Below are 13245 nucleotides of genomic sequence, written 5' to 3'. Positions count from 1 at the left end.
CCTAGCTGGGTGACTGCATTTTCTAAATGGTTTAAGTTAGGCCCAGAGTCTTGTACCACAATGTCCCAAATGCTCAGGATGAACGCAAAATAACTCAGCATACAGAAACAGGGAGATCCAAACTCAGAGAGGAAAAAGACAATCGAGGGACACCAAAACCAGGATGACAGAGATGCTAGAAGTATCTGGAACAGATTTTAAAGAAGCTATCATTAAATTTAAATTAAAAAAAAAAAAAAAAAAAGTCAGCCTTAGCAATTTGGTGAAACCCTGTCTCAAAACAAAAAATAAAAAGAACTGGGGACATAGCTCAGTAGTAAATTGTCCCTGGGTTCCATCTCTAGCACACACAAAATAAAAACTCCACTAAGTAACAGTACATGCTGGTGTGGCCAGCAGAACCCTAAAATGGCCCCATCCTCCCTGGGACTATAAATATACCATACCCTGAGATTATATTAAATTATCTGGCAAAAGGGGCTGTGCAGGTATAATTAAGGTTGCTAATTAGCAGACTAAGTTAATTAAAAATGGTTTATCCAGGTATTCCTACTCTAAACACATGTCAGTCAAAGGCAGCGTATCATCATCTGGCTGGGATAAATGAGGAATCTGAGCAACTTAAAGAGTAAGGTAATAATGAGTTATATGGCTCAAAGCTGGGGGCCACAGAGAAAGAACGCAGCCAGCCTGGGTAGGATTCAGCCAGCAGCCTGCAGATGTCTGAAGTAGATTCTTCCCCAAGCCTCTGGAAGGAATCCAGCCAGGCACCACCTGGATTTCAGCCCCATGAGACTCCTAAGCAGAGAATGCAGTCAAGCCCGCTCAGACTTCGGACCTACAGAACTATGAGATAATAAATATGTGTTGCTTTACCTACTTACTTTGTCATAATTTGTTAGACAATAGAACATAAATACAGATTTTGGTACCTGGAAATAGGATACTGTCATAACAAATACCTACTGAAGTTCATTTTGAGACCATTCATATAACTCTGAAGTGTCACTTGATAGTATTGAGGACTCACTGATTATTCTAAGGTGAAGACATTCTTTTTTCTTAATTTATTTTTCTAAAATACTACTTAAGTATAGTGCACCCCTTAAATTCTCCAGGCAACTTATTTCTTCTATTTTTTAGAATGATTACCAAATCAACTATTTACTTGAAGAGAGGCCAAATCAGCATATTCTAGGTAACATGTAAAATCAATAGGAATTATTAGCTATTATCTACATACACTTTAAGTTTGGTGCATTGTCCGGGCTTCAAGTCCCCCAGCAGCTGCAACATCGTGTCCAAGAGCACCCGACTGGAATTAACCAAGAATTCACGACCACATGCTATTGCAGCAACATCTGCAACAGAGATGAAACAAAGTGTCAAGATCATACATGCTTCAGAATCTGCAAAATTCTGTCCAGATCGAAGACCTGTTGCTGTTTTTCTCCTAGGAGAACTAAGGAAAAGAGCTGATGAGGCATTAAAAACCACTGTTGTTCACAAAGCGGTCATCCCAGCACCAAGGACAACCACCGGAGTTAGTAAAGCAGGGAGCAATGTCCATGTGAGCAGCAACCCCTCCACTGCTTGAGCACCTTGCCCCATAGCAGAGATTGCTGGCTATCAGATCTAAACACAAGGTGGGGGTTCATGACAGTCCTGAGTCTGAACATTCTAAAATTCACTTTTACTCCTGTGAGCATTTTAACTATGGCACAAAACTAAAATAATATGAAAATTGATTCTGAATATATTTTTCCAAAACGTTATAGTCTGTTGTGATCAGTAAGCATGTTTCTTCATGCCTGAGTCCCAGCCAATCAGCACAGAGACCAGACCAAGTCGTTACACAGGGTCCAGGGGCTAATGCTGGCCCTGTCAACATCCCCAAATACCTGTGACCCAAGTACATGATGTACCTATGCAAAAGAGTTGTCTTTAGTTAGGACTGACAATAAAGCAAAATTCAAAGTGACTAAGAGCTGCACATGGGATGAGCGAGCCAGGGAGAAGCCAGGCAGCACCCTTGTCTTTCTCCTGGCTCTAATGGGATGTTTTAGAAGTCCACAGTTAAGTGGGATGTCTCCTCTGCTGCTGGTAAATATCCTTTACCAGTTTAAGGAAGTTTTCTTCTATTCTTAGTTTGCTAAGAATAATAAAAAAATGGAGGAAGAATTTTATACTTATCCTGCCTTCGATTAATCATAATCTGACTGCAAAATATAAAATTTCATTGATGCTACCACATCAACTGTACAGAGTCAGATTTTTCATGTTCCTGTTTATTTTGTTTATCTGGGTTGAGAAGAACCATGTGAGGTATATAGGAGAACTAAGGAAAAGAGCTGATGAGGCAATCTCCAAATCTACTGTAACTTTTCCCATTTCTCCTTGTATTTCCAGCATTTTGGCCTCATAATTGCTATGTCACTTGGTACATAACTTCACAATAGCCCTAACTTTATCAAGGACAAAACCATTCCTTGACATAAACTTACCTTCTGTGTTTAATTCATTTTAACCTATCAACTGTATTATCTAGCCAGTGATACATTCCAGCTTTACTAAAGAAATATTTTTTAAGGGAAAATGAAGCAGTTAAGCATTTGGCATTATTAATATACAGAAGGGAAATCTAAGAAACTTTTCAAGGAGAAGCAGCATTCAGGAAAGCCCAGAAGACTGCCATCAAAACCCACCAGGAACCATCAGCCAGCCGTAACTCTAGTAGCTAGCCCACAAGGACGTCTTCTCGATAAGCCATTCCCCAACATAAAGAGCCGAGGTGTCCCTTCTACTGTGACTCACTTGTAACCACAGAACACAGCAGAATTAATGCTGTGTACCCATCACTAGGTAGGATGAAGCCTCATGTTCCCACCTTGGTCCCTTGTCCACTTGCTCTAGGAGCCTGCACTACCTGGGGCTGCTATGATGAAGAGACTACACAGAGAGAGGACACTGATGTGACCCAGAGATACCACGAGGTTAGAGAGAAAAAAGACACCCACCAGCCCTCACTGTCCCACCCTACAGCAGCTTGAGACATCCCAGCTGAGGGCTTAGATATTAGAGAGTAGCAGTAAATTTTCCTGCCCAGTCCTGATCAAGTAAAAGAAATTTTGTTAATGTTAAGACTTGACATTTTGGGGCGGTTTGTTACATAGCAATAGTAAAACAGGAACACTACTACTTCATCACTGAAAATAAATAGCAGAGCAAAAAAAAAAAAAAAATATTATCATAGCAGGCAACAATTCCCAACACACCAAACTTTCTGGCAAATGAGGTCCCATATCATATTCAGTACTGTAATAGCAAATACCAATTTTGCATTTCACTATATCATATGAATAATTAAGCACAAACCGAAGCATAAAATCTGAATAAACTTCTACAGATAGTAAGTACCAAGATTCATCAACCTGTCAGAATTCACATTTATCTTACATCATAGTTGGCACTTTATTTACCAATATCTAATCTGTCTGGAATACTTACCTGTGAGTCAACTCAAGACCTATAGAATTGACTATTGTCATTCACCATAAATAAAAAACTGGTTTGATTTTCTATTAAAATGTTTTTCTCTTGATTCATTTTCATTAAAATGTTTTAAATCTATTTCTAGAGATTACTGTAGTGATTATATAATTTTAAAAAGTCAGTCTGATGTAAGGTATAAATACTGAAAAGATATGTAGATTGAGATGTATTATGCTGAATATTTTTGCTTTGGGTTGTAATAATCTTTTCAGCAATAAAGATAATAAGAGAGGGGCTGAGATTGTGGCTCCACGGTAGAGCACTTCCCTAGCACGGGCGGGACCCAGGTTCGATCCTCAGCACCACATAAAAATAAAGGCATTGTGTTGTGTCTTGTGTCCATCTACACCTAAAAAATAAATATTTAAAATAATAATAAGAGAGTACTAGTATAATGATAGACACACCAATCAATGGCAGAATTGAAGGTTCCAAGATAAACCTTACATTTAAGGCCAATTAACTCTCCACAAGGATGCCACAACAATTCTGTGGAGAAAGGATAAAAGAATAATCTTTTCGACAAATGCATGTGCACAGGTACTAAGCCAGATCCCTTCCTCCGCTATAAAAAATTAATTCAAATGTATCAAAGACCCAAATGTAACAGCTAAAACTATAATAAATTCTTACAAAGAAAAACAGGAGTAATATCTTATGACCTTGAATTAAACAATGTTTTGTGAATTGTGAATTGCTGCCAAAGTTGCTATAAACAGCTAAACCCACTCCGACCTCTCTCAGTTTCCTCTTGCAAAGAAAGCCTGAGACAGGACCTCTCCCAAATCTGGAGAGAAGTGAAGGGGGCAAGGCAGGGGCAGGACAGGGGAGAAGTCAGGGAGTGTGCGAAGGTGGACCAGAGGCAAACACCAGGGACATCCATCTCTGCCCCACCCCTAGAGGCCACGAGAACATCAATGAAAGACCAGGTATCCTAGAGACGTTTCAGGCCTTCCTGCAGTAAAGCATCTGCTTTCCACCAGGCTGGGTCAAGGTCCCTTGACTCTGCCTTCTGGGCACACAAGCCCTGAGCCAAGGAGCCTTTGATGGCAGCCACCTGCTTCAGAGACTTGCTCTCCATAGCCATTATCTCTCAGAGTGAACTAATTTCCCAACTACCAGAACCCAGTGAGCTAGAGAGTCCCTTGCCGCAGACGTACAGGTAGCTGGGGAATTCATCTTCTAGTCTCTCCCTGAATTAGAGATACCTGGGCTTGTAGCCTCAAATGCCATAGTACTCAGGCTGCGAGAGTCATGATCAGGATCTCTGCATCCACAGCAAGTGGAACCTGGAGTTGGGTACCACCCCGCTGAGACTCAGATTAAGGCTTTTTGGAAACAGGAGTCACTGACCTAACTGAGATCCACAGATGCACAACATTTGTGACAATGGTTTCTTAATGACACCAAAAGCATGAGCAACTGAAGGAAAGATAAACTGGATATAATCAAAAATAAAAAGTTTGTGTTTCATAACACACTTTTGAGAAAGTAAGAAGAACTCACAGAATCAGAGAAATATCTGCAAATCATATATTCAACAAGGCACTAATATCTAGAATATACACAGAGCTCTTACAACTCAATAATTAAAAAGAAGTCCGATTTAAAAACAAGCAATGGAGTTGAACAGATATTTCTCACAGGAGATATTGCAAATGGACAATGAGCACATGAGAAGATGTTCTCAACATCATCAGCCACCATGGCTATGAAAATCAAAACCACAATCATACACCACTTTATATCCACTAGGATAGCAATAATCAAAAAGTCAGATACTAAATGTTGGGAAGGATATGGAAAAACTGGAGCCTGCACACGCTGCTGGTGGGATTGTAAAGTGGTATAGCCACTGTGGAAAAATAGTCTGACAATTCTTCAAACAGTGGAACTGACCTAACAATTCCACTCATAGCTATATACTTAATAAGAAAAAACACATGAAAATATACCCACACAAAAATCTGCACAAACATATCTGTACAATCCTTATTCAGAATAACTGAAAAGTGGAAAGAACCCAAATGTCCATCAATTGATGTATGGGCAAACAAAATACAGGATACTCATTCATTGGAATATTATTCATCCACGAAAAGGAAGAAAGCACCGATATGTACTACAATGTGAATGAACTTCAAAAATATCCTGTCAAGTGAAATAAGCCAGACCAAAAAGAGCAAATGAAGGGTCACACACTGCATGATTTCATTTATAGAACCAAAACAGGCAAATCTATAGAGATAAAAGCTTGATTTTTGGATGCCCATGCTGAATGCCAGTCAGATTCTCCAGGCTGAGGCCCCATGCAGATATCTGAAAACGTCCAGAGAGGTCACACCCAACTGTCACCACCTCTGCACATAACAGCCACTAAGTTTGAGAAGAATCACTTACTTGTTACAATTCCAGCCAAAGCAAAAACAAACTGATTTTCATCAGAATCGAGCTCCTTGACATCCCCATCCAGTGACTTCACAAAACTTTCCATTGTTTGGCCAGTGATGCGGAAAAACTTCAAAGCTTTATCCTGAAATTTTGGAAATGGAAGTGTCACATCTTTTCCCAGATACTAGTGTAGAAACATTTTTAAAGTGCAAGATACAAAAAAACCCTAGTTTTAATTATAGAAGCTATATTTAAAAGTCTATCCCTCTAGTCAGAAATGATGGCACAAACCTGTAATCCCAGCAACTCAGGAGGCTGAATCAGGATTGCAAGTTTAAGGCAAACCTTGGCAACTTACTGAGACATTCTCAAAATGTATTTAAAAAAGGGGGGGGGGGCTGGGGATATAAATAACTCAGTGATAAAATGCCCCTGGGTTCAATCCCTTGTATTTAAAAAAAAAAAAAAAATTACCCCTCCACTGAAAGTTCAGAGAAAACAGTTTGGGGGAAGTGAAAACAAGAAAAATAACCCTGAAGACTCATCGAAAGATATTTATAGATCAATATGAAATAAAGGAAGTTAACACAAGGACGAGAGAATTAAGACCAACCAACTGACTCAAAACCATAATGGAGGGCTGGGGTTATAGCTCAGTGGTAGAGCGCCTGCCTAGCACATGAGGGTTCAATCCTCAGCACCACATAAAAATAAAAGTTTTGTGTTCATCTATAACTAAAAATATTTTAAAAATAATAATAATAATAATGGAAACCAAGTAAGGTGGCACATGCCTATAATCCCCAGCTATTCAGGAGGCTGAGGCAGCAAGATCAGAAGTCTGAGGCCAGCCTGGACAACTTAGCAAGATCCTGTCAAAAAAAAAAAAACTGTCTGAAAATAAAAAATAAAAAGGGCTGGGGATCTACCTCAATGGTAGAGCACTTGCCCAACATGTGCAAGGTCCTGGGTAACCAAAGGAACTTCTTGGGTGATTAAAAGAAATATGCTAAGGCTATACTATGGTGGTCTCAAAGTTAGTTTTCTAAAAACCATGAATCACACAATGGAAATCATACCGTACATACTCAACACACTTTTTGAAATATATTCTCATCTCTCTGCCTAAAGTCAAACACCACTATTTCTGTAAGTGCTAAGTAACACACTTCTGGTTCCCTGACAAAGGCCCCCGTCCCCCTTGTTCCCTCTGTGCCCAATCCATCCCCAGGTCTAGCCCCATGCTCCATGCTATACTCTTTCCCTCAGCTGTCAGCTCTGCCTCAACCACACGGTTCTCACCTGGGACTCTTTCTATCTCCTCCAAAGGGGGTATGCTAATCTTCCTGTCCTATCCAAAGCTCCACCACTCCATCTTCTGACCTGTCTTCATTCACTACCAGTTAATCTTCCTAAAATTCTACTCTTGTCCTATCACTCTTATACTCAAAACCCTTTGAGAACCTAGTCCTCCTACCTGTAAGGTAAACTCATCACCCTGGTATCTCAGGTCACAAAACCACATTCCAACCTACCTGGAAAGCCTTATCTCCCACTACCCTCCACTGCATCAACTGACCTCCTCACTGTCCTACAACAGACAGACTTCTGATCCCATGTCTTTGATTACACTGGCTCTGTCGTCTTGAGCTGCCCTTCCCATTTTCTGCCATCTCTATTCATCAAAGCCCATTTCAAATTCTTTCTGGAGATTTCCCAATATACAGATACAAAAAAAAAATTTATACAAAATTTCTAAACACACATGCACCCATGATAATTAACATAACATATACAATATTCAAAAAATTAAGTACTCCATTATCCATGAGATAAAATACATAAAAGAACTTTAACCTTGTTAAGCTCTTCACATATCAAATGACCATACTGAAGTGGTATGCCCGTGGGTGCCAGGAGACAAAGAGATCATGTTTCATCATATCAGATGTCTCCAGAGCACCAAGTTACAAGGGACACTACACAGTAGGTATGTGATGACTAAGAATGCAGCTAAAGCAAATGGACAGCAGCATAGATTCAGTCTCTAAATGTTCTGTCTCCTCCAAGTCACACGAGCACATTCAAACAATACCCGGACAGCCACTGGCCATGCTTACTCCTCCCAGAATGGCTTTGACAACTTCCTCGCTGCTGGAGACACCCCACAGGAGGGTGCAGGCGGCCGCTCCCATTTCTGTACAATATTCTGCCTGCTGTAGGAGCTGCTGCTTTGCTTCATTCAGCTGCTGTCGAAGAGCCAGCTTCTCCTAAATTCACAACAAAATGAAATCAGAAAAACAGACACTAGCATTTGACTTCAAAATTCCTCTTCACAGATATTTTTAAAGAAATGCATGCAGAATCATAGGAAAAAACAGCAAATGAAAACTAGTCCTGAAAGAGTTGCAATCCACATCTAAAAGATAAACTCAACAGTCCTAGAAAAAAACATACTACTGCATTACAGTTTATAAATAACCCAAAGATCTGAACTAACTGCTTTAAGTGAAGTGAAAACAGGAGGCAAAACTCAGGTCCCAAGTGTCCACAATGAGAACAGCATCACAAGGATGTCTGAGCAAAGTAGCAACCTGAAGTTCAAGCCACTGCCATTAAGAGTGCTACTGCCTCCCAATGGCTCACTCCACTAAATACCACCTGCCAGAGCAGACACTGAGGTAAAGGTACTCATTCATCCAAATGGACTTGAGGAATATGAGCACCATAAAAAGATTGCTTCCAGGCAAACGCATCCACAAATCCTCATGAGAATATGATCAAGGTGCTGGTGAATATGAAATACACACCAGTAAAGCCAAACAAGGAACAAATTCCAGAGCTAAGAGCAGGCAGGAAAGCTACAGCACAGGCGCAGGAGGGAAAGTAAAGGTGGGTGTCCCACAGACACCCTGGCACCATGCAGTGTACCAAGACAGCAAAGACCAGGAGATGGTTCTTACCCTCCCTCCAGTCTCTGCCAGGCTCTCTTCAAAGGGAAAGACAGGGAGCTACCCTCCTGATGGACCCTGACCACATAAGCATGCCTCAAGTATTTACCTTTGGGTAGGCCAGAGCTGATGCAGGGCTTCCTGCCCTCGCCAACAACTAGCACCAGGTCCATACTTCCCCGATGGCTGGAATTCCCTTAAAAGATGACAGCCTTTTCTGATTTAAAAGAGAAACTGACCTGGGAGTGTGGTTCAACAGTAGTGTACTTGCCTAGAATGCATGAGGCCTGAGTTCAACCTCTAACACCAAAAAAAAAGAGAGAGAGAGAGAAACTAAAAAAATATAAAAACCTGGTTAAATTCATTTTCACCAACATAATTAAATAAGCCATAAAATTAAGGTATATTGGATGTGTTAGGTTTCTTTTAGAGACGTAAGCACAGGCCAACTAAAGGAAAAGGGCTTTTCACCTGGGAGAGAAAAGGGAACCAACCTGTGGCATGAGTCAAATACTTCTGACCTCAAAACTTTCCATCAGGTGGTCCACTCCTATTCACCTAAAGACCACACGTCTGTACACAGAGACTCATACACAGTCACACAGATATACACACTAATTTTAGGACAAACATGATCACTGAGCCTATGACAGAAGCTAATGCTGCTTAATGTCATTTATAAACCCTGGAGCTTTCATGCTGGGCTTTATCCTAAAGCAGTCTAGATTTTAGACTTCAGGTGTATGTCACTCAAGTTATGGAGACACACACAAAAATTCTATCTATCTGGATTTCTAGTTTTTCTCACAATTAAAGCAGTCTGCATTCCAATAAGTCTGCTTTTGGCACTTCTTCCACAAGACCACAGAAGAACCACTGAGATGAGAAAGCAGGACTGTCCCCGCATGGTCACATTATGACAGCTGAGGTGATATAATCCAGCACAGGGCTAAACACATAGTACAACATCAAAAGAAACTCAAAGAACCCAGCCAGGCATGGTGTTACAGTTCTATAATCTCAGCAAGTCGGGAGACTGAGACAAGAGGATTACAAGGTTCAAGGCCAGTCCAAGAAACTTAGCAAGACTCTGACTCAAAATAATTTTTTTTAAAAAAGTCTGGGGAATAGCTCAGTGATAGAGCACTTGCCAAAAACATGTAAGGCCTCGGTTTCACTTCTAAGTACCATAAAAAGACAGAAAGAAAAAAATTCAAACTCATGTTTAAAAAAAATCCAATTAGAGCATGTGCAAAAGACATAAAGAAACATTTCAGAGAGGAGAAAACACAGACAGCCAACAAGCACAGGAAAAGACATGCCATTCACCATTGGGATATACAAATTAAAACCACAGCACACCTAACAGAATGTCTACAATAAAAACCCAGGCATGGTAACATGTACCTGTAGTCTCAGTTACCTGAGAGGCTGAGGCAGGAAGATCCCTTATGCCCAGGAGTCTGAGAATAGCTCAAGCAACATAGCAAGACCCATTCTCGGGGGAAAAAAAAAGGATGGCTAAAATTTAAAAAAAAAAAATAGTGATAACACCAAATGTAGGTTAGGAATGTGGAGAATGTGACTCACTCATACATTGCTGGCCATAATATATAAATATATAATCATGCGGCCACTCTGGAAAACAATTTGGCAATTTCTTACAAAACTAGTCATGCACTTACCATATGACAAAACAATTATACTCTAAGGCATTTATCCAGAGAAATGAAAATACATATTCATACAAAAACTCATAGGAATGTTCCTAATACCCTTATTAGTGTCAGCAAAAAAACTGGAAACAATCTGGATTGTGCTTCAATGGGGAATAATTTTAAAAACTGTGACATATCAACACCATGGAACATTATGAATATAAAAGAACTAACTATTGATACATGCAACAACTCAGATAGACGTGAGCAAAAATACCAATCTCAATTGTCACTTAGTATGTGATTCTATTTTTTGGACAGTCTTGAAAAAAATAAAGCAATGAGATGAAAAATGCATTGGCGACTGCCAGGAGCTGGGCATAGGGAGGGGGTGGGTGTGGTCACAAGTGACAGGACAACTGGAGCCTATGGTGAAGGAATAGTTCTGATGGTTATATAAATCTACAGATGTCCTGAGATTGCACAGAACTACATTCACATGCGCACACACAAATAAGTATGCACGAAACTGGTGGGATAGAAAGTCTAGGAAAAACATGTGAGCTTGAATAAGGTGTGTGGATTACATCAATACAAATTTCCTGCTTTTTATTGTTACGCAAGATATCACTGGAAGAACTAGAAGAAGGACATAGGGACCTCCCCTGGACTTTTTGTAACTACCTGTGACAGCTGCCAAAGAGAAATGGCCTAGTTCTAGGAAACTTGCAGGGGCTTCCATCTTTATTAAACAGAAAACTCAAAAACAGAAAATATTTTAAGCTAAAATAGTCTCACATTTTAACTAAGATCAAAGTACCACAACAGTAACAGTACCCCGATGATCTGAAAGTAGTTTACAAGGCTCATTTCATCCTTTGATACTGGCATTTACTGGAATGACTTATTTTAATCATTACATTTGGAACGCCAGCAGAACATCCACTTTTTATATGGCTACTGACTTTTTAAAAAAGGAAATCTATCCCAGATGTGGTGGTGAACACCGGTAATTCCAGAAATTCAAGAGTTCAAGGTCAGAGGATTGCAAATTTAAGGCTAGCCTCAGCAATTTAGTAAGACCCTGTCTCAAAATAAAAAGGGCTATGGATGTAGCTCAGTGTTAAGTGTCCCTGGGTTCAATCTCCAGTACCAAAAAAAAAGAAAGAAAGAAAGAAATGTAAGACTCTGCTCAATCTAAGCTTCGGCTTTAACAAGGCATCTCAGCAATTTACGGAAGGACAGGACTAATGAAACTACACTTTTTACATATATCAAATTCTTTCTTGCCTGCTGGTCATCTTCTTTCAGACCATGAAATGTTTAGTCTGTAACTAACCAACTGACATTTTAGTTTATGGTGATCTAAATAGAATATGGCAAAACTAAACTTCCAACCTTAAGTATGAGCTACTCAATCTAACTCAAATTTAAGAATAAAACTCCTACCCGGTTTCTGCTTGCTCAGTTTTGGAAACCTCTACAGAAACCACAAACATTCAGAATTCCTTTGTGTGAGGAGGTGGTATGAAACCCAAGTTAGCACACAGGCAGTGTGAGCTTGGATCAGCTATGTAACTACCAGCAGTGGTACTTGCTGATACTCCTGTGGTGGGAGAAGCACAAGACTTGGACAGCTGTATACCCCCTGCCAGCACACAGTAAACATCCAAAACACAGTAGCTGCTATTATTAGTACTACTACTGTTTCATTATTCTAAATTAAAAGGTATATAAGCGCCCAATCAATCTAGTTTTACAGAAGAATAATTTATGCCACTAATTTTTTAAAATATCTGGAATATTATAGCATCTCCTAATATCAGAATAAAATATATTTGGTTATTTCTAATATATCATCAGAAGATACCTAAATCAATTATAACTACTTCTGGTTTAATATCTCCAATTATAAGTCATGATGTGCACAATTTTCTCTAGTGTATTACATTATGAGTCTTTAATGCTTCAGAGTAGACTTTTAGATACAAAAATAAAAAGGCTCCAAGCAAACAATCTACATGTTAAACAATTATAAAATCCAATTGCTCACCTGCCTTCCAACCCATGTGGAATACATACTTTTTTTGTGATACCAGGGATTAAACTCAGGAGCACTAGACCACTGAACCGCACCTCCATCCCTATTTTGTATTTTATTTAGAGACAGGGTCTCTAAATAAAAAGGCTGGGGATGTAGCTCACTGAGTTGCTCAGTGCCTCGCTGTTGCTGGCTTTGAACTCGTAATCCTCCTGTCTCAGCCTCCCAAACTGCTGGGATTATAGGCGTGCGCCACCATGCCTGGCCAGGAATACATACTTTTAAAGATACAATCCCTTGGGATTAAGAGAGAAACTGTTAAGACCTGCTGCTCATCATGAGCAAAAGGCAGCAAGCACACAGTCCTGACTGGTGAAGAGCCAGTGTCGAGCACCCTACCTTCTTCTCCCTCCCGCTGTCGGCCTGCACCGTTTCCAGGCGGGCTTTGAAATGCTCACAGTCCAGTTTCAGCTGCTCTAATTCTTGCTCCTTCCTTTCCAGGTCTAGGAGAAAGAGACATAAAATACTCAAGACATGCCAAATCATGAATCTCTCCTAAGCATCATTTGCCCAATCTTCCTTTGGTAAAGCCTGCACTGACTTCTTAGCTAACAGTAGTTACATTTCTGATATCTAAGCAGTCCTTGAGTAA

The 13245-nt window shown here is 40.0% G+C and overlaps 1 protein-coding gene across 6 annotated transcripts in view; it reads right to left on the bottom strand.

Moving 5' to 3' along the window:
• Hsf2bp (heat shock transcription factor 2 binding protein) overlaps window positions 1–13245 on the bottom strand; it is a 68480-nt gene that overhangs the window by 40133 nt on the left and 15102 nt on the right. For 5 of the 6 annotated variants that reach the window (XM_027929242.2, XM_071614999.1, XM_027929245.2 and 2 more), the window contains exons 4-7: window positions 12993–13096; window positions 8064–8213; window positions 5953–6085; window positions 1244–1361 (exon numbers count right to left, since the gene is read on the bottom strand). In XM_027929242.2, coding sequence (XP_027785043.2) covers window positions 1244–1361; window positions 5953–6085; window positions 8064–8213; window positions 12993–13096 — 505 coding nt within the window. The remainder of the gene's footprint in view (window positions 1–1243; window positions 1362–5952; window positions 6086–8063; window positions 8214–12992; window positions 13097–13245) is intronic. The other variant, XM_027929246.2, reaches the window with a different exon arrangement.

Source organism: Marmota flaviventris, chromosome 8 (assembly GCF_047511675.1).
Source record: "Marmota flaviventris isolate mMarFla1 chromosome 8, mMarFla1.hap1, whole genome shotgun sequence".
Classification (NCBI taxonomy): Eukaryota; Metazoa; Chordata; class Mammalia; order Rodentia; family Sciuridae; genus Marmota; species Marmota flaviventris.
Note: the sequence above shows the minus strand (reverse complement) of the source record. Positions and strands in the feature narration are given on the sequence as shown.